Source organism: Coregonus lavaretus (genome assembly GCF_964263955.1).
Source record: "Coregonus lavaretus genome assembly, chromosome: 9".
In the NCBI taxonomy this organism is placed as follows: domain Eukaryota; kingdom Metazoa; phylum Chordata; class Actinopteri; order Salmoniformes; family Salmonidae; genus Coregonus; species Coregonus lavaretus.
The window spans coordinates 24,991,197-25,013,467 of NC_139996.1; the positions used below are offsets into that span (position 1 = coordinate 24,991,197).

Sequence of the window (22,271 nt, forward strand, 5' to 3'; positions counted from 1 at the left end):
GGTTTGGCGACGAATATGTAGTGAGGGCCAGCCAACAAGAGCGTACAGGTCACAATGGTGGGTAGTATATGGGGCTTTGGTGACAAAACGGATGGCACTGTGATAGACTACATCCAATTTGCAGAGTAGAGTGTTGGATGCTATTTTGTAAATGACATCGCTGAAGTCAAGGATCGGTAGGATAGTCAGTTTTACGAGGGCATGTTTGGCAGCATGAGTGAAGGAGGCTTTGTTGCGAAATAGGAAGCCGATTCTAGATTTAACTTTTGATTGGAGATGCTTAATGTGAGTCTGGAAGGAGAGTTTACAGTCTAACCAGACACCTAGGTATTTGTAGTTGTCCACATACTCTAGGTCAGACCCGCCGACAGTAGTGATTCTAGTGGGGTGGGCGGGTGCAAGCAGCGTTCGGTTGAAGAGCATGCATTTAGTTTTACTAGTGTTTAAGAGCAGTTGGAGGCTACGGAAGGAGTGTTGTATGGCGTTGAAGCTCGTTTGGAGGTTTGTTAAAACAGTGTCCAATGAAGGGCCAGATGTATACAAAATGGTGTCGTCCGCATAGAGGTAGATCCGAGCGTCACCAGCAGCAAGAGCGACATCATTGATATACACAGAGAATAGAGTCGGCCTGAGAATTGAACCCTGTGGCACCCCCATAGAGACGGCCAGAGGTCCAGACAACAGGCCCTCCGATTTGACACATTGAACTCTATCTGAGAAGTAGTTGGTGAACCAAGCGAGGCAGTCATTAGAGCATATGACCGCTTGCGGGTACTGCGTGATTTAAGCTGATAAGCCACTCTTTAAGGGCCGCAGAATGAGCAGCGACGGTCCTTGGGTTGTAAACTCTGTGGATTTGGAAAACTAGAGGTGCTCCTGAGTAGAATCGACCCCCCTTTTACTGCGACACAATGTACTGTACAGGATTTTTTTAAAATAACAAATAATAATAATTAGATGTTTTATTGCCACATACATAGGATAGGGTCAGACATATATATATTTTCCTATTATTGAACAAAATTCTAAGTCTGCTAAAATTTCCTCATAAAATGTTACGAATATGGACCATTTGTATTATTTTTATATTTATATCTTCATTGCGGGACTTTTATTTTTAAGGGAAATCGCCGAGGTCACGGCCTTCTTCTTGGTAGGTCTTGCTTATTCTTGCTGGCGGAACGGAGGTCTCAGTGGTTCTGCTACTAGCTACGTAGAAACGGAAGTAACTAGCAATTCGAAAAGAAGTAGCTAGCTAGCTAGCATCCTCAAACACTTCACATAAAAAATGCCGGAGTTAGCGGTAGAAAATGTGGTTGTCCATCCACTTGTGTTGCTCAGCGTGGTGGATCATTTTAATAGGTATGTAATTAATAATATATCTGTTTGGAAATCACATCCATTCGCTACCTCTTTGCTAGGTTGCCACTTTTTGTACGAGATGATGATGTTGCAGCCAGGCTTAGCTTGCTCGTTAGCTGGCCAGCTAACCTGCTGAGTCAGAAACCCATTTGAAGCTTTGTATTTGTTAGCAATGACAGTAGCATAGCTAGCTAGTTTATTTTGGCTAGTCAATTGTAGTAACAGGCAAATAGCAAGCAACATTAACTGATAAAAAAAATTTGAAAAAAATTGAATTGAAAAACATCTGTTTAGTCATATCCATAGAGCACAAGCCACAATATCATTATGGATCAGATTAGTTAGCTAGCTAACTTAGCCAGGGATAAAGTACTGTAGTTAGCTTGTTCAGGTGTTCCCAAACTTTCTCCACTCAGGCCCCCCTTCCAGCATTGGGTAACATCCCGCGCCCCCTACGTTTATTTTTATGGGGACAAGCACTGTTTATAATAATATAATATAATAATATGCCATTTAGCAGACGCTTTTATCCAAAGCGACTTACAGTCATGCGTGCATACATTTTTTTTTTGTGTGTATGGGTGGTCCCGGGGATCGAACCCACTACCTTGGCGTTACAAGCGCCGTGCTCTACCAGCTGAGCTACAGAGGACACAAACTGTTTACACCCCTCTTGTTGTCGGAGAGAAGGTTTTGCATGTTTAAAGTTTATTTCCTGCAATTCTACACATTTTGTCATGGGATGCAGAGAACATTTTGCAGTTGCATAGCTCATTTTCTTGCAATTCTATACATTTTGCCATGTCTTTTTATTGTATTTATTTCACCTTTATTTAACCAGGTAAGCCAGTTGAGAACAAGTTCTCATTTACAACTGCGACCTGGCCAAGATGTGTATTCATGTGATATGAGTGACTCAAACATTACAACAAAATCTATGGGCTAAAAAACCTAGCCAAAGAGCGTTAGCTGACATGGGCTAGTTGATCTGGACATTTCTGACAAGTTATAAATAGCTCTCTGAAAACTGATGATGCACTTCCCAATTTCGAAATTGCACCTTGTGCATTCTACTATTACAACTTTCAAGAGTAAGTGGAAAGCCGGACTGAGTCCCCCCTGCGTTTGGGAATCACTGAGCTAGTTAACTAGGTAGCTAGTTATGTTAACTTTCTTAAAGATGCTCTCTCAAGTGTTTGTATAATTTCAGCCAGTAATTTTGAAAGTGGTACTCATGAGCCAAAAGTGGTCCCAGTTTTGTGTACTACATCATCATATTGCGTACATCCATTTCTTATGTTATGTCCTGCACATTTTAAAAATCTAAATATATATATATATATATATATATATATATATATATATATATATATATATATATATATATATATATATATATATATATATATATATATATATTTAGATTTTTAAAATGTTTGTTTATTTTGCAATTCATATATGTTACGAATCCAATTCATACTATATGTTACGATTTTGTTGTGCTTAAGATCCTGGAGTGCATCTTTAAGTTAGTTCCACTAAGACATCCTATGATATTGATTGTGTAAATGTGCTGTTTTGACAGAATAGGGAAAGTAGGCAACCAAAAGCGAGTAGTGGGTGTCCTCCTCGGCTCTTGGCATAAGAAAATCCTTGATGTGTCCAACAGCTTTGCAGGTGAGTTCTTCTCTTTTCATGTACTAATATAACGTGTTTGTTGCTCGTTTATAACATCCTTATTATATTTGTGATAGAACTAAAATAATAATTATGATCACTGAACATTTAGCTATATAGCTATGCCTGTTGTTGGATCCAATATTGATTGTGTTTTTTTCTCCAGTGCCTTTTGATGAGGATGACAAGGATGATTCAGTGTGGTTCCTGGATCATGACTACTTGGAGAATATGTACAACATGTTCAAGAAAGTCAATGGTGAGACCACACACTATACATTATTACAGTTTAACTATATAAATTCAGTCTCATCAACTTCTACATAGTCTGGCTATGAGATTCTTAAACCTTTTCCTTCTCTTCTCTCCAGCCAGAGAGAGGATAGTGGGCTGGTATCACACAGGTCCTAAACTACATAAGAATGATATTGCCATCAATGAACTCATCAAGCAATACTGCACCAATTCAGTAAGTGCTTTCCACCCAGTAAATATTCCACATTAATACCGGTAAGAAATATTTGTCTCATCTCCTGTTGAAATGATTAAATTGTATTGATAATGCAGCAGATAATTAATTGAACATTGACTGTTTGTATGGCACTTTCCCCCTCAGGTATTAGTGATCATTGATGTAAAGCCTAAGGACCTGGGCCTGCCTACAGAAGCCTACTTCTCTGTGGAGGAAATACATGACGTAAGTGGAGCATAATACATGATGTAAGTGGAGCATAATACATGACGTAAGTGGAGCATAATACATGACGTAAGTGGAGCATAATACATGACGTAAGTGGAGCATAATACATGACGTAAGTGGAGCATAATACATGACGTAAGTGGAGCATAGACTTGTTTGAGACTAAATTACAAAATAAGTCAAACCCTGGACCAGCCAACCCTGGGGGATCTGTGCTGATTTTGGACTGGGCATACAAGTGATCACTGTGAAAGAAAGGAAGACGTTTACTCTAAAAGGGTTCTTGTTTCTTCACTCTTCCAGGACGGCACCCCGACCTCCAAAACATTTGAACATGTGACCAGTGAGATTGGAGCCGAGGAGGCAGAGGAGGTAGGCGTGGAGCACCTTCTCAGGTACACATTATTTTTTAACTGGACTTTGCAGACACAACACATTTAATGGATTTTCAATTACAGTTTCATGCTTAACACCACACCGAACAGACTTGCACTAATGTGGACTCTAAACTTGATATATTCTACCCCATCTACAGAGACATCAAGGACACGACAGTGGGTACTCTGTCACAGCGCATCACTAACCAGGTACATGGCCTAAAGGGGCTCAACTCCAAGCTACTGGACATCAGGTCTTACCTGGAGAGAGTGGCTGCAGGAAAGTTGCCCATCAACCACCAAATCATCTACCACCTACAGGACATATTCAACCTGCTTCCTGATGTCAACCTTCTGGTAAGCTGGGGTGTAGTATGGGGGTGGTTTGTGTGGGAGCAAGGGAGCCGGGGGTGGCAGGCTTGGTAATCAATATTAGCTTTTTTATTTTGAAAGAGTACACAGACACATTTTAGTTCTCAAATCAAACAAATTCACGTGGGTATGATCTACTACTTCATTACAATGAACAGATAGTCTGGCTTTTTCCACCAGATTTTCCCTGTTTAGTTAATCATAATACACAATGCCCTAATCCTGCCACTTCTCCCTGAAGGAGTTCACAAAGGCCTTCTACCTGAAGACCAACGACCAGATGCTGGTCGTCTACCTGGCGTCCCTCATCCGCTCAGTGGTGGCTCTCCACAACCTCATCAACAACAAGATCTCCAACCGTGATGCTGAGAGGAAGGAGGGACAGGAGAAGGAAGAGGGCAAGAAGGAGAAGAAAGAGGACAAGGAGAAGAAGGAAGAGAAGGAGAAAGGTGACGCCTCGTCCAAGAAAGATGAGAAGAAGAAGAAATGAGTGTGCACTATTTGTGTGCGTCTTAAGTCGTACCCTATTCCCCTGGATAGTGCACTACTTTTGGCCTGAGCCACATGCGTCTGTGTATGGGTCTAGCTAAAAGTAGTGCTCTATATGGGGGTATGGTGTCATTTGAGACTTGCCCTTTGTCATAACTGGATCTGAATAACTATAGTGCTGAGGGTGACAGGGTGGTTGTGTGTTGGATGTTCTCTACAATGAGAACATGTTTGTTCTGCACCGTCTGGGCTGTGTTCAGTAGGGCACAACGTTACGGAACCTCAGATAGAAATCCATATTGTAGAACAGACATGCCTCTCTGACATGTGAGGAATCAGGTCAGCTCCATTCTGGTATTTCTATCTACAACGTTCAGTAAATTGCCCCCTCCTGAATGTGACCCTGGTGTTGTGTGTGTATATATATATACATGGTTGCCTGGGAGCTGTTATCTTTTGTATGCTGAAAGGAACCTTCAGTTTATGTATCACTCATTAAAGTAGGGTCATATTAAATAGTTTTTGTTACGTTTCCAATTTGCAAATCTTGTTTTCTTTTGTCCCTTGCCTTTGTTTGGGTGTGTTTTGTTGTACTGTATGATATTTCATGTCATAGAAACACAGGGAGGAGAATTGTGAGGTTATGCAGCCTCGCCTGCAGTCTTGCCTGTCATTTGTGGGGAAGATGCATTCAAGTCTGGTGATGGACTGTATATTATGAATCTCTCACACAACACAGGCTATACCAAGTTAAGAGTGGTTTGATGTTTATTTTTCCATTCGGATTAACTGTAGACAAAGATTATTGACAAAGGACCTATACTGGGTTACTTGATGACACAACCTTTACAGCCAATGAACTAATAGTTTCTGAAGTGCCCTACAATATTTGCACATTATTCATTTAAGAATTCTTCAAGCTCTGTCAAGTTGGTTATTGATCTTTGCTAGACAGCCATTTTCAAGTCTTGCCATGGTTTTTCAAGCTGATTTATGTCACTAGGCCACTCAGGAACATTCAATGTCGTCTTGGTAAGCAACTCCAATGTAGGTTTGGCCTTGTGTTTTAGGTTATTGTCCTGCTGAAATATGAATTTGTCTCCCAGTGTTTGTTGGAAAGCAGACTGAACCAGGTTTTCCTCTATGATTTAGCCTGTGCTTAGCTCTATTCTGTTTCTTTTTATCCTAAAAAACTCCTTGCAGATGACAAGCATACCCATAACATGATGCAGTCACCACCATGCTTGAAAATATGAAGAGTGGTACTCAGTGATTTTTTTATTGGATTTGCCCCAAACATAACGCTTTGTATTCAGGACAAAAAGTTCATTTCTTTGCCAGATTTTTTGCAGTTTTACTTTAGTGCCTTTTTGCAAACAGGACGCATGTTTTTGAATATTTTTTATTCTGTACAAGCTTCCTTTTCGCTGTTATTTAGGTTAGTATTGTGGAGTAACTACAATGTGGTTGACGCCTCTGCGTTTATTATGATCATCCTTGTCATGACGCAGCACTAGGCTAGTATGGCGAAGAAGCGTTTCTACATAGATTTGGATGTGTAGATTTATATTCTAACATACAGTAAAATAACGGTAGGTATGGTTTATTGTACGACAAACTGCGCAATTACTTTCACACTAGTAGCTAATTCGAAAATTGTACCATGCAATCTATGGTATGCAACGAGGAATACGGCGGTAGGCTATTATAAAATGTGCAGCAACTCAGGGTGCGTCAGGTAAATCAGATTTTGGTCGGTGGTAAAATTTATTGTGACGTCAGGGTTTAAAACCCCAGGGGAGGGAGAGCATCGCATGGTAAAGTAGGCGAGGAAGAGCGAGCACGAGAGACGCACCACCCACCAACATTCTTTTTCCCTATTGATCAGGGTATGACTCCTCAAATATCATCCTAGTGAGGAGTGAACAGCAAGAGCGGTGATATGGCCTATATCCAGGTAAGGTGTACCCTGTCCCTATGCTATATTTGTAATGTCAGTCAGATCCCTCGTCTTGCTCTGGGCAGAATGGTAATCTGCAGAATGAACGTTTCTGAGTTACGTGTCGGAGTGTGGTTTCATAACGACATCGGTATTGCGGGACATGTGTGAATACATCACTGGCGTGTTACTTAGTTGGTAGTTTACATTATTTCATAATTCGGCAGTCTGTCAGACCTAGTAGGCTATGGAGTCCTAAAAGCAGATCGCACGTCTCACCCACAAACACGTGGTTTAAAGGAAGCTTAAACGTTGCCAGGGCGCCTGGCTCCTATGTGTGCGTGTTTCAGTTTGCAACGACGTTTGGTCACCTCAATTGCACGTTTCTGTACCATCATTTCCTAAATGTGTTTGATCTCTTTGCTCCTTCAGATACCTGATGATGAGAAAGGGTATGAGTTGGACCTCTTCTGTGTCCCCAAACACTATGAGGAGGATTTAGACCGGGTCATCATCCCTCATGGACTGATCATGGACAGGTAAGTCAAACCATCACCACTGGACTGGCACTCTTTGGACCTGGGTAGGCTACTGTACTATAGCATCATCATTACACACTTTCCTATTCCCTTGTGGAGTAAATCAGAACTTTACGTTTGTACCAATTCCTCTATGCCTCCATTGTTTTCTTAATTTACCCATGGTTGCTAAGGTATTTTGTTGGATAGCACTCACCAACATTTGTTAGACAAATCAGTGTTAGGCATCTAGACCAGCAGTGATGTATTGTACTAGTGTATAGCCATCATCAATTTGCATTGCAGACATGGAGAAGGCAAGCAGCAGCTTTATGAATGAAACACACTGGCAGTCGGATACCCTGTTGTAGAATCCCATGTTAAACCCTGTTATGAATAGTAGGACTCCAACCAGATCATTTGATTTGACCCAGTCAGCAACTTTTCAGCCAGTTTTCCACACATGGCCAATACTAGCCTTAAACCATGATGTTCTGACTGACCAGATCACAAACCAACTGAAGATTGATTGATGAGCCTGCACAGAAATGACAGGTCCCATGCCATTGTATCTCCCTCTCTCCTGTCATTTTTATCCTCCTCTATCTGTTCCTTCTCTCGCTCTCTAGGACTGAGCGCCTGGCTCGTAATATAGTCCGTGACATGGGGGGACACCATATAGTAGCACTGTGTGTTCTCAAAGGAGGTTATACATTCTTTGCCGACCTGCTGCACTACATCAAGGCCCTAAATCAGAACAGCGAGAAGTCTGTCCCGTTGACTGTGGATTTCATTAGGCTAAAGAGCTATTGTGTAAGTGAACCACTCCACGTTTCTCTCACTCTCCTTCAATAGCCTCCAATGCTGTAAGAAAGATGACAATCTTTGTATGTAAGCAATGCAGCCGTTGCTTATTCTGGGTGTATTGTTGCTGGAGAAGTTTGTGTGTTTAGCCAACCCCTGTATTATCTGTTGTCATGCCACAAGGGTTGGCTTAATCACAATGTGATCTGCTACTAGACTCTGATCTGATGCATGAGCAAATAACACTGCAATTGGACAACACTGTTATTTTAATGTATTACTAGATCACCTTATGATTATTTGACCATCACCCTCTTCCTGGGTGAGATGTGTAGTTTTACTGATGTGTGTGTGTGTGTGTATTGTCCACAGAATGACCAGTCTACAAACATTGTCAAAGTTATCGGAGGGGACGAGCTTTCTACTCTAACAGGGAAGGTGAGATTTGATTGCTTGCCATAACCACTGATAAAATATTGTAGATCTTAGGAGTGAAGTTGTAATCTTTTTACCAATGAGGCTCTGTATTTTTGTTTAATTATTCGATTTTTTGTTATGGACATATTGATCTACAGTATATTTGTGATCAATTGTTTTCTAATTTCCTTTGCAGAATGTTTTGATAGTTGAGGTAAGACCATTTCCCTGTGTCTTTCTAGGACTTACTCTGAATATTCAATCTCTCTAAATGTTAAAACTGCTGTACATAAATGTGTGGAGCACACTAGCTCTCACATGAACCATAGCTATATGACCAGGGTGCAAATCACATTCACTAATGGGTGTACCCTAAAAGTAGTGGGCTGGACCATCGCTATGGTTGTCCACATTAATATTTTATTGCTTGCCTTGAATTGTTGTTGGACTTCCTTGCACCCCTTAAATTGAAACCCCTTATGCAGCGGTATCTGTCCTGCTGATGTGTTTAGGACATTGTGGAGACGGGGAGGACTATGGAGACACTGCTATCACTGCTGAGTGAATGCAATCCAAAGATGGTCAAAGTGGTCAGGTGAGAACCAATGTATTAAGCACACAGTACTCTTTTCTCCCATATAGAAGTGCTGTGTAGCCCTGATTTAGACAGAGAAGTGGTTCAGCTCAGAATGTCAGTCTCTTTGACTGCATTTACACAGGCGGCCCAATTCTGATAATTTTTTCACTAATTGGTATTTTGACCAATTGGATCAGCTCTAAAAAAAATACAAAAATCTAATATGAAAATATCTGGTGTGATTGGTCAAAAGACCAATTAGTGGAAAAAAAATATCAGAATAGGGCTGCCTGTGTAAACGCAGCCTTTGTCGATCTAGACAGCACTATTAATGACCGCACTCTCCATCTACCGTAATGCACTCTCCCCTTAAGCACTGATTTAGAGATGTTATGTGACTGGAGCAGATTAAGCGTTCATCTATGTACCATACTGTTAACTGAACTGTGGAGGGACGGGATATTCCTCTGCTATGGAAGGGACTATTTGACTCTAGTTTAGGTTGTAGACGGCTGTGTTCTTGAGTGCATTGTAGCTATGCTATGTTATTGAGAACAATGCAAGGCCATTGAGTGGATTGTATTGTTTGCTGTGTCATTGAGATTGCTGAAGACCATGTCATTGAGAGCATTGCATGCCATGCCATTAAGAGCATGGTTTGCATAGAGATCCTATTCATTTCTGTGCTTGTATGCATTGTCATTTCAGCCTTCTAGTCAAGAGAACACCAAGGAGCTCAGGATACAGACCAGACTGTGAGTTCTGCCGTGTTTTGTGTGTGTGTCATGCGTGCCTTCCCACCGTTGATACACTACTGTACTAGAAAGAGCCTCAGCTGATAGAGCACGGCGCTTGTAACGCCAAGGTAGTGGGTTCAATCCCCGGGACCACCCATACACAAAAATGTATGCACGCATGACTGTAAGTCGCTTTGGATAAAAGCGTCTGCTAAATGGTATATTATACAGTGGGGGGAAAAAAGTATTTAGTCAGCCACCAATTGTGCAAGTTCTCCCACTTAAAAAGATGAGGCCTGTAATTTTCATCATAGGTACACGTCAACTATGACAGACAAAATGAGAGAAATCCAGAAAATCACATTGTAGGATTTTTTATGAATTTATTTGATAATTATGGTGGAAAATAAGTATTTGGTCAATAACAAAAGTTTCTCAATACTTTTATATACCCTTTGTTTGCAATGACACAGGTCAAACGTTTTCTGTAAGTCTTCACAAGGTTTTCACACACTGTGAAGACGAGGGGCATTGCGTTCATCCACCTCTGGCCTGCTGGCTCCCCTACCTCTGCTGAAGCACAGTTCCCGCTCAGCCCAGTCAAAACTGTTCGCTGCTCTGGCACCCCAATGGTGGAACAAGCTCCCTCACGACGCCAGGACAGCGGAGTCACCCACCACCTTCCGGAGACATTTGAAACCCCACCTCTTTAAGGAACACCTGGGATAGGATAAAGTAATCCTTCTAACCCCACCCCACCAAAAAAAAAATAATAATTGTAAAGTGGTTATCCCATTGGCTATAAGGTGAATGCACCAATTTGTAAGTCGCTCTGGATAAGAGCGTCTGCTAAATGATGTAAATGTAAAATTTTGGCCCATTCCTCCATGCAGATCTCCTCTAGAGCAGTGATGTTTTGGGGCTGTCGCTGGGCAACACAGACTTTCAACTCCCTCCAAAGATTTTCTATGGGGTTGAGATCTGGAGACTGGCTAGGCCACTCCAGGACCTTGAAATGCTTCTTACGAAGCCACTCCTTCGTTGCCCGGGCGGTGTGTTTGGGATCATTGTCATGCTGAAAGACCCAGCCACGTTTCATCTTCAATGCCCTTGCTGATGGAAGGAGGTTTTCACTCAAAATCTCACGATACATGGCCCCATTCTTTCCTTTACACGGATCAGTCGTCCTGGTCCCTTTGCAGAAAAACAGCCCCAAAGCATGATGTTTCCACCCCCATGCTTCACAGTAGGTATGGTGTTCTTTGGATGCAACTCAGCATTCTTTGTCCTCCAAACACGACGAGTTGAGTTTTTACCAAAAAGTTCTATTTTGGTTTCATCTGACCATATGACATTCTCCCAATCCTCTTCTGGATCATCCAAATGCACTCTAGCAAACTTCAGACAGGCCTGGACATGTACTGGCTTAAGCAGGGGGACACGTCTCGCACTGCAGGATTTGAGTCCCTGGCGGCATAGTGTGTTACTGATGGTAGGCTTTGTTACTTTGGTCCCTGCTCTCTGCAGGTCATTCACTAGGTCCCCCCGTGTGGTTCTGGGATTTTTGCTCACCGTTCTTGTGATCATTTTGACCCCACAGGGTGAGATCTTGCGTGGAGCCCCAGATCGAGGGAGATTATCAGTGGTCTTGTATGTCTTCCATTTCCTAATAATTGCTCCCACAGTTGATTTCTTCAAACCAAGCTGCTTACCTATTGCAGATTCAGTCTTCCCAGCCTGGTGCAGGTCTACAATTTTGTTTCTGGTGTCCTTTGACAGCTCTTTGGTCTTGGCCATAGTGGAGTTTGGAGTGTGACTGTTTGAGGTTGTGGACAGGTGTCTTTTATACTGATAACAAGTTCAAACAGGTGCCATTAATACAGGTAACGAGTGGAGGACAGAGGAGCCTCTTAAAGAAGAAGTTACAGGTGTGTGAGAGCCAGAAATCTTGCTTGTTTGTAGGTGACCAAATACTTATTTTCCACCATAATTTGCAAATAAATTCATAAAAAAATCCTACAATGTGATTTTCTGGAGAAAAAATTCTCCATTTGTCTGTCATAGTTGACGTGTACCTATGATGAAAATTACAGGCCTCTCATCTTTTTAAGTGGGAGAACTTGCACAATTGGTGGCTGACTAAATACTTTTTTCCCTCCACTGTATAATAGTTATATTTTTCGCATGAGATTAATATGCGTATCTAAAAATCTACTTTGAATGTGTAGGTCAACATGGTACTCTAGTACTAGTATTCTACACACACACATGGTTAGTGATTTATGTCATGCTTTTAAGTCAGTTGGATAAGCTTTTTAAGATGGTTTTGCAAGGACAGCTGTTGTTTACCTTTGACCTGCTCTGTGACCCTTGCAGCTAAAGGGTCAACCCCAGTCACAGACAACAGGAGTCAACCAGCTAACCTCCAGAGATGGAAAAGAGCAACATACTTTATATCTGTGTTAATGTTATGTAATGCTAATGCAAAACTCATCCCATAAGATCTTTTGATACTGCTAACTTAATACTACACAGCAAGATGTATAACTGTTACATGTAGCTTAGTATTGTATTGTGCAGTGAATTATGTCCGTCTCTGTATTTTGTCAGACATCGGGTTTGAGGTGCCTGATTCGTTCCTGGTGGGATATGCCCTGGACTACAATGAGTACTTCAGAGATCTCAGTGTAAGTTGGCTGCATTGGAGATGATCCTGATATTCTGTTATATTCTCGATCTGAGATTCAGCATGTCAAAACCTAGTGAAAGACATACACTGAGTGTACAAAACATTAGGAACACCTTCCTAATATTGAGTTGGACCCCCTTTTGCCCTCAGAACAGCCTCAATTGGTCAGGGAATGGACTCTACAAGGTGTCGAAAGTGTTCAACACGGATGCTGGCCCATGTTGACGCCAATGCTTCCCACAGTTGTCAAGTTGGCTGGATGTCCTTTAGGTGGTGGACCATTCTTGATATACACGGGAAACTGTTGAGTGTGAAAAACCCAGCAGCGTTGCAGGTCTTGACACACTCAAACCGGTGCGCCTGACACCTACTTTTGTCTTGCCCATTCACCGTCTGAATGGCACACATACACAATCCATGTCTCAATTGTCTCAAGGCTTGAAAATCCTTATTTAACCTGTCTTTTCCCCTTCATCTACTCTGATTGAAGTAGAACATGTGACATCAATAAGGGATCATAGCTTTCACCTGGTCAGTCTGACATGGAAAGAGCAGTTGTTTTGTACACCCAGTGTACTTATGAGGAGTCAGTTTAATAAAGTATGTTGTTGGTGTATTCTTTCTACACACACACACACTTTACCATGTGTTTTTGCTCTGTGCAGCACATCTGTATACTGAACGAGAACGCAAAGGAGAAGTACAAAGTGTGAGCTGAGGCAATGGACAGATAAATGAAGGGAGACTAGGACCACTGTGATGATCCTGAGCTTTTTAGGGTTCTGAACCTTATTTATTTTTCTATGTATGAAACCTACTTAATGTGAACACATGGATTGTGAATTCAGTTTGCAAGATGCTCTTCGAGAAAACAAAAATGTATTGAATTCATATTTTTGTTCCCCTGGAAGGAATGGGATGAGATATCTTTTTAAGTAGAGGACTCATGTAAAGATAGTTATGGGAGAACTTATTTTATTTAGATTTGTTATTATATATTAAATTGGGGCTTTGGATGCCTCTGATTTATGTTAGTAATGGTGAATATTGATTTCATTATGTTGCTTAATACAATCCACAGGGTCTCAGGCGACTACATATCCACAGTAAAATCTATGTGAGTCAAGCCATGTACTGCATGTATCAGACAGTTTTACTGCATCGTACAAACCAATTATGCTGTTTAGCTCATATCCCATGCAAAGACAGGCCTGGAATGTAATGTAACAATTTTCTTTAATAATGGCAATGTTTTCATTCACCAAGGACATTGACATCAACATTAAAATAGTATTGTTGTTAATGTTAAACTTGTTTATTCGTGTGTGTGTGGAGAGAGATGCCTTTCATGGATTGACTTTAAAGAAAAGAGAAATCAGCACACTGCTCTTGTTTTTTTTATTGAAGCTTTTAAGGCGAAGAAGCAGACATACATAGCCGCGGGAAGCAGGGGTGCTGATATAATATGATTCACATTTTGAAAAAAAATCACTAAAGTAGTGCACTAGTATTAACTGACCGATATAGACTTCTGTAGTATGGGCAAAAACATTGAGACATCTAGTGGTTTGTGATGATGTGGCTCAGTTGGTAGAGCATGGCACTTGCACTACTAGAGTTGAGGGTTCGATTCCCACGGGGGACCAGTATGAAAATGTATGCACTCACTACTGTAAATTGCTCTACTAAAATGTAAAAGGAATTAATAGACCATTTCAGGTTACACTTAGAAATAAGTTGCATTTGCAAAGTATTTCAATAAACTGGAAAACATATCAAGCAAGTACTTTTTTATATTCCACAAGGATTATCAGATTAACTGTTTTGAACAGACAACTATCAGACTCAAGTTACAAATGCTGGTAAACACTCAAATACATGTAGTTTAAATGTTTTCACAAAAGTAGTGCACTGGGCCTTTACTCGTCCTGTATTAGAGGACCAATATAGACATCTTCAGCACAGGCATTTTTCCGGATCGCTGGACCCCCACCCCCAAACTACTTCCCGCGGCGCATAAACTGCATAAAAAACAGTGCCTTTAGCAAGATCAGTGTGTAGGTTTCTATTTTCTTAAATTCTTATTGTTACCATGCACCTGCAACACGATAACTCAGATGTGCGAGTGCCTTTGAATTATGGATTGACTTTAAAAAGGGTTGCTAGATTGTGATTCATTTCAGGGCAGTTATTTTAGGTCTTCATTTGAGGCACAACTGCGCAACATGTCCGTGCAAAACATAGAGCTTATCATTTTCCAAGATGTTGGTCTCTAGTTCCCCACTAGGTGGAGTTGCCGTACATGTTCTTTATCCTGAAGGGACTCGCTTCCGTGGCTACTCCCGCCTCCAGTAGTTGATCTAGAAGTGTTGGAGAGACTACAGAAAGATAGGGAGGGTGTTGATCCATCTGATTTGTTTAAGAGACGTCTGGATACTGTGTATCGGGATTTTGTGGCCATTTACACAGATGGTTCAAAAGATCCAAGGACAGGACGTACTGGGTCAGCATTTGTAGTGCAGGAATGTGGGGTGGAAGTCAGGAAACGTATTACAGATCATCTGGCTGTATATATGGCGGAGCTGATGGCCATACTGTTGGCCTTTCATTGGGTGGAGGAAGTCAAACAAGACAGTAGTTATTTGCTCTGATTCATGTGCAGTGTTAATGAGTCTCAAGTCCTTTAGCTCACGTAGCAGACAAGACCTGCTTTATGAGGTGCTACAAACCCCACCCCATACTTGGGTCCAGCCCATGTGGGGTGGAGGGGAACGAGGCAGTAGATGAACAGGCTAAACAAGCACTTAGTAGTGGGGATGTTGAAGTTACAATGAGCAAGGCAGAGGCAAAAATACATATATACAGTGATGGTGCAGAGATGGCAGGAGCCGTGGAATATAGATAATAAGGGAAGGCATTTTTTTCAAGTACAGAGGAAAGGGGAGGGGAGGACGGCAGGAAGGGACAGAAGAGAGAAGGCTATTTTTACAAGATTATGGGTGGGACACAGCCAGTTGAATAAGACATTAAATGTGATAGGAAAGCATCCAACAGGAAAGTGTGATTATTGTCAGGAAACAGAGACCATGGAGCATGTATTGCTACAGTGTGGGCAGTATCAGAGGGAAAGAGAGAGGATGAGATCTAGTATGAGGGAGAAGGGGATACAGGAAATTAGTTTAAAGAGTATATTGAGTAGAACGTCATTAGATATAGTCTCACATATTTTGTTATCTTTTTTAAGAGCAACGGGGCTGGCAGGTAGGATTTAGTTTATCCGTCTCTGGCCCACACTCCAGTACAGTAGGTGGCAGTAATGCACCATAACGTTGGATGCCAACCGCCGATAAACCCCACCGAAGACGAAGAAGACTCGCTTCCGCATGCAAATACTGTAGCCTAATGTCAAGTGGAAGCATTGTAGCGACAACAACGATAGTTTTTGCACAGCAGGTGCCTGTCCGAAGAAAATATTTAATATTGGGATAGTATTGACATAGGTCGGCAGCAGGGTTATAGCATTCGGAAGCGTTTCTCCTGTACAGCAATAACAAACTCGAGGTATATTTTATAACAAAAACAAGGTAGGCTACTGGTATGTTTCTCTGTGAGGTCTTTGCCTCTGTTTGGGGATATTGTTGACATTCAGGATGGACCTAAAAGAAAAGACAGCTGCCATATTGAAGCAGTATGAAGTCGGGAGCAGATTCTCCTACTTGCCTGTCCTGCCCAAAGCCTCCGTGTTGATACCGCTGTTTGTGAGGGACGGAGAGGTACACATGCTGATGACTCTACGCTCCCAAGAGGTCAGTAATATGGCTCTCCCTAACTCCCTAGTTTAACCACTTTACCTTAACTATTCTGTAATGAATTCTCAGGCCTACAGTTTTGCCATTGAACATACAAAATTGTGTTATGAACATTGAAACCATTAATACAAAAGACATGACAGTGTTACATCCAAAAGTGTGAAATTGTCCACTGTATTTATAAACATAGCCTTTGATCTTTGTGCGTTAACACGCGAGTGTTAACGCACAACATTGGGATGTGTGAAATTTACTCCTCAGTAGTGATGGGTCGTTCGCGAACGAACGGCTCTTTTTGAACGGATCTTTTTGGTGAACGTCGGGAACCGAATTGCATCGGTGAAAGAGCCGTTTATTTGGCTCCCTGATTTGCATACTGCTGGTACTGCTTTTTGAGCTCAAAACAACGTTTTTCGGCAGATAAGTTACAAAATAATTAGCTAAAGAGCGTCAATCCTCACTGCAGAAACAATAAATAGTGGGGAGAGCGAGTCAATCTGGTCCACGCTGATTTTTTCAGTGCAGGCCATCTAAAACAATTATTTGAACGTGTATTTCACGATCTGACACAATGGAAGCCAAACTTTTGGGCTTTACATTGTAGATTAGCAACATTTTCATGGTTCTAGGTCTATTTAAGTATTTTGAACAAAGATTTGTTTGGGAGCCAAATGAGCCGTCGTGTGAGTGTGTCGCTGACTGGTAAACTTCAAATCAAATGTTATTTGCCACATGCTTCGTAAACAACAGGTGTAGACTGACATTGAAATGCTTACTTACGGCCCTTTCCAACAATGCAGAGAAAGAAAGTAGATCAATAATAGAAAAGTAAAACAGGTAATAATAAATACACAATGAGTAACGATAACTTGGCTATATACACAGGGTACCAGTACCTAGTCGATGTGCAGGAGGACGAGGTAGATGTGTACATATAACTAGGAATAAAGTGTCAGATAATAAACAGTAGCAGCAGTGTATGTGATGAGTAAAAAAAGTTAGTGCAAAGGGGGTCAATGCAGATAGTTAACCAAATAGCTACCCGGACAAACTATTTAGCAGTCTTATGGCTTGGGGGTAGAAGCTGTTCAGGGTCCTGTTGGTTCCAGACTTGGTGCATCGGTACTGCTTGCCATGCAGTAGCAGAGAGAACTGTCTATGACTTGGGTGGCTGAAGTTAGAAAATGTTTAGGGCCTTCCTCTGACACTGCCTGATGTAGAGGTCCTGGACGGCAGGGAGCTCGGCCCCAGTGTTGTACATGGCCGTACGCACTACCCTCTGTTGCGCCTTGCGGTCGGATGCCAAGCAGTTGCCATACCAAGTGGTGATGCAGCCAGTCAAGATGCTCTCAATGGTGCAGCTGTAGAACTTTTTTAGGAAATATTTTCAGCCTCCTGAGGGGGTAGAGGCATTGTCGTGCCCTCTTAACAACTTTGTTGGTGTGTGTGGACCATGATAGATCCTTAGTGATGTGGAAACCGAGGAGATTGAAGCTCTCGACCCACTCCACTACAGCCCCCTTGATGTGAATGGGGGTGTGCTTGGCTCTCCGTTTCCTGTTGTCCACAATCAGCTCCATTGTCATGCTAAAGTTGAGGGAGGTCTCTAACCTCCTCCCTATAGGCTGTCTCATCGTCATCAGTGATCAGTCCTACTACCACCATCGTGTCGTCTGCAAACCTAATGATGGTGTTGGAGTCGTGCATGGCCACGCAGTCATGGGTGAACAAGAAGTACAGGAGGTGACTAAGCATGCACCCCTGAGCTGCCCCCGTGTTGAGGGTCAGCATGGCGGATGTGTTGTTGCCTACCCTCACAACTTGGGGACAGCCCATCATGAAGTCCAGGATCCAGTTGCAGAGGGAGGGGTCCTTAGCTTAGTGATGAGCTTGGAGGGCACTATGGTGTTGAATGCTGAGCTGTAGTCAATGAACAGCATTCTCATATAGGTGTTCCTCTTATCCAGGTGGGAAAGGGCTGTGTGGATTGCAATAGAGATTGCGTCATCTGTGGATATGTTGGGGAGGTATGCAAATTGGGGCCTGACGCTTCAGGAGGGCACTGACGTGTGCTAGCAAGGCAGACGTCCTGGGTTTGTGCCAGGTATGGGCCGAATCGGGAGGAAGTGGTACTCGCTAAGCAAGCAGCATGATGTCCTTTACACAAGCAAACAAAATGGAATGGTGTACAACTCGCTCTTTGTCTCTCTCTCTCTCTGTGCTGCAGCTGAGGACCAACGCAGGCGAGGTGTGTTTCCCAGGTGGGAAGAGGGATCCGAGGGACAGGGATGATGTGGACACGGCTCTGAGAGAGGCAGAGGAGGAGATAGGCCTTCCTCCTGACCAGGTGGACGTGGTCTGCACACTCTTCCCCGTTATGAACAAGGTACACATGGGGAGAGGTTGCTTTTACATGAAATGTTTCAAAATGGACGCTGATGATTTCTCAACTGCCCCACTATCATGGTGTAACAGGATTCAAGTCCTGGAGAACTATAAAAAAAAAAACTGCTAATAGCATAATTAGACCATAATTAGCTGAATCAGGTGTTTTATTGAATCAAGTTGGAGAAAAATCCTGTACACCAAGTAACTCAATGACCGAAGTTGGAGAACCCTGCCCAGTATAGTACAGTATATTTTGGTATTAGATATTGTCAATAGATTATAGGCCATACTTCTAGTCAGAGATATTCATACTTTGTCCTCTCCCCTCTCTTCCACATATTTTATTTTCTCTCTTTTCTCCCCTTAATTCCCCTCGCCCCTCTCTATTCTCTTCTCTCTCCCTCCTCTCTCTCGCTCTGTAGAGTGGTCTGTTGGTGACTCCAGTGGTGGGATTCATTGAGGCCTCATTCTCTCCTCGCCCAAACCCAGCCGAGGTCAGCGCTGTGTTCACTGTCCCCCTGGAGTTCTTCACTAGAGAGATAGACCACTCATCCTACAGCACCCCTGGAATTGCTGGCCTGCTCCACAGTTTCCAGTTTCCGGACTCTGAATCAGGCAGCCACTATCAGATATGGGGCCTGACTGCCATTTTGGCTATACTGGTCTCTGTCCTAGCCCTCAGGAAAAAGCCAGAGTTTGAGACTGGTTTTGACTCTGATGACCCGGTATCTTTCTTCCAACACAATCTAAACAAGAGGATCAGTAAACTATGACAGATAAATGTTTTGACATTTTAACCAGATCATTATATAATGTAATGATAGTGAGAGCATATTTTTCCCTAAAATGTTGTAAATGTAATTGTTCTGCCAACTGTAAATGTGGAATTATGTGCAATACCTACAGTCTTTACAAAAATCGAACGAAAAAAATAAATACTTTGAATGTAAATGTAACTTGTGTGAAAATTGTATATTGATGACAAAAAGTATACTTTTAAAGTTTGAATAGATAAATGCATCCTGTTGAGTTCATGAATGTAACGTGTGAGAGGAGGAGTGGGCAGAGGCCTGTTTAGAGCAATGTGGAAGGACAAGACTGAGTTGATACCTGGATCAGGGCCTGTATTCAAATAATCTCAGAGTAGGAGTGCTGAAATATAATCAGTTTAGCCTCTCAGATCATAATGAATAATATTGGACTAGACGACTGATAGGGGGCGCTGTGTTGAAGCCACCATGCCCCATCTTGGCACACATTTTGGAAGCTATAGAAATACATTTATTATTGTCTATATTCGTTTTTTGCTAGATTTATTCTATTAGACACCTTAATGCATACTTTTAAATTATATTATGTGAGCCAAAAACACACAAAAAATATTAAAACATTTTCCTTAAAGTATAATTTTTTTTAGGTTACTAATGTTACTCTCCCTACTCAACAACAAAAAATACTTAAAATACATTTCATTCAGTCCTTGAAACATTTGCAATTGAAATACTGTAGATCTCTCGATGGCCAATACATAACATCAGCAATCCAGGGTTTATATTCATAATTGGTTCTAACCTAAAGCAGAGGACATGCAGGACAGGAGCTTTTTTCCAAATTAATGTCTATTGTAATTTTCTATGACCAAGCGGTGGATCCAACTGAAGCAGACCAATGTATAAATAATACACCGCTGTTTATGCAATATCAGAGTTCAGTGAAAATAGTTTTAAATGCCCTGAAACGATATCTACAATTTTATTTTATTATATTTAACCTTTATTTAACCAGGTAAGCCAGTTGAGAACAAGTTCTCATTTACAACTGCGACCTGGCCAAGATAAAGTAAAGCAGTGCGATAAAAACAACACAGAGTTACATATGGGGTAAACCAAAACAAAGTCAAAAATACAACAGAAAATATATATACAGTGTGTGCAAATGTAGCAAGTAAGGCAATAAATAGGCTATAGTGCAAAATAATTACAATTAGTATTAACACTGGAATGCTAGATGTGCAAGATATTATGTGCAAATAGAGATACTGGGGTGCAAATGAGCAAAATAAATAACAATATGGGGATGAGGTAGTTGGGTGGGCTAATTTAAGATGGGCTGTGTACAGGTGCAGTGATCAGTAAGGTGCTCTGACAACTGATGCTTAAAGTTAGTGAGGGAGATAAGAGTCTCCAGCTTCAGAGATTTTTGCAATTCGTTCCAGTCATTGGCAGCAGAGAACTGGAAGGAATGGCGGCCAAAGGAGGCGTTGGCTTTGGGGATGACCAGTGAGATATACCTGCTGGAGCGCATACTACGGGTAGAATAATTCCTCTACTGTTGCACATGACCACACCTTTTTCATAGATATCCAATCCAGGGGTTTGTTTGGAGGCGGAAGAGGACGATGAAGTGGATTCTGAATCCAATGGCGGTAGAATCAAGGACAATTGGAGCATTGTCCAAAATAATGGAAAACAGCAAAGTAGTGTAACGTGATGAGAATGTCCCTTTGTATCTAGTAGGAGTACGGTTTGTTAATGCTGAGCAGATTACCAATCTTGAAGAAACCATTTGAGATATCCAAACTGGTGGAGAGAGTGCTGGGTAAAGTGAAGGCTGTGAGGATCACGAGGCGGGCTTGTTTTGATTTGTTGTGCTTCTGCGGATCAGAAGGAACGTGCGTTGCGTCTCACCCGATTTGATCAATTTGAAGTGTCGTGTGTTTATCTTCGGAACAGTGCACCCCTTAAGGGGGTTATATCTGGCGTCTCGTGGGAAGTTGATTTTGAAGTGATGAAAAATATTCCTGAAGTGATTGATGCACGTCGGATGAATCGTGTGGTGAATGGTGAAAAGTATCTGTTCTTTAGTTTTTTTATATGGAATCTCTCCCTACTCAAGTGCAGTTAGGGTATATTAACTACAGAGTCAGAGCATTTATCCCGAGACCAATGCAGTGTGATCATTGTAAAGCTTTTGGTCATGTTTCAAGTGTTTGCAGAAGGGAGAAGCTGAGATATCCAAGTTGTGGATTAAAAGGGGGAAAATGTGACATGTTGCAATTGTGGTGGGAACCAAAAACCTAACCCTACAGAATATACAGTCCACCAAGTCCGCAACTACAGCTATGGTGATTAATGGCACTGCCAAGGTGGAGAGAAGGTCCAGGAAGATAGATATCATTGTGGATGCGGCGGAGCGGTTCCTGGGACTGAAAGAGCCGTACCACCCTCAGGCCCTAGAGCCTGAGAAGGGAGATATTGAGATTTGAAAGAAGGAAGAAGTGAGTTTTGTTTTTGTCAATGTACTATTTTTATTTGGGTGGATTAAGTTATTTTCCTTATCACATGGATTTTCTTTTTACCTTGTTTTGGTTTTCAACCCGTCCAGTTGGTGGCGGAAATACACATTTTGGGTTGTAG

At 41.8% G+C, this 22,271-nt stretch overlaps 3 protein-coding genes across 3 annotated transcripts; all 3 read left to right on the forward strand.

Annotated features, from left to right (window-relative positions):
• The first annotated feature begins 1,169 nt into the window (after positions 1-1,169).
• Positions 1,170-5,510, forward strand: LOC311134673 (26S proteasome non-ATPase regulatory subunit 7-like). The gene is made up of 8 exons (XM_084168421.1): positions 1,170-1,362; positions 2,948-3,039; positions 3,206-3,298; positions 3,411-3,508; positions 3,656-3,736; positions 4,043-4,134; positions 4,275-4,473; positions 4,730-5,510. The coding sequence occupies exons 1-8, from the start codon at positions 1,289-1,291 to the stop codon at positions 4,976-4,978; spliced, it is 978 nt and encodes a 325-aa protein (XP_084024547.1). The 5' UTR covers positions 1,170-1,288; the 3' UTR covers positions 4,979-5,510.
• Positions 5,511-6,919: 1,409 nt separating this feature from the next.
• hprt1l (hypoxanthine phosphoribosyltransferase 1, like) lies at positions 6,920-13,897 on the forward strand (the record flags this gene model as incomplete). The annotated part of the gene is made up of 9 exons (XM_084169253.1): positions 6,920-6,934; positions 7,349-7,455; positions 8,064-8,247; positions 8,611-8,676; positions 8,852-8,869; positions 9,168-9,250; positions 9,941-9,987; positions 12,580-12,656; positions 13,324-13,897. The coding sequence occupies 9 exons, from the start codon at positions 6,920-6,922 to the stop codon at positions 13,369-13,371; spliced, it is 645 nt and encodes a 214-aa protein (XP_084025379.1). The 3' UTR covers positions 13,372-13,897.
• A 2,155-nt stretch (positions 13,898-16,052) lies between these two features.
• On the forward strand, positions 16,053-19,806 carry nudt7 (nudix (nucleoside diphosphate linked moiety X)-type motif 7). The gene is made up of 3 exons (XM_084168425.1): positions 16,053-16,464; positions 18,695-18,853; positions 19,278-19,806. Exons 1-3 carry the CDS (start codon positions 16,309-16,311, stop codon positions 19,626-19,628), a joined length of 666 nt encoding a protein of 221 aa, XP_084024551.1. The 5' UTR covers positions 16,053-16,308; the 3' UTR covers positions 19,629-19,806.
• Positions 19,807-22,271: the final 2,465 nt, after the last annotated feature.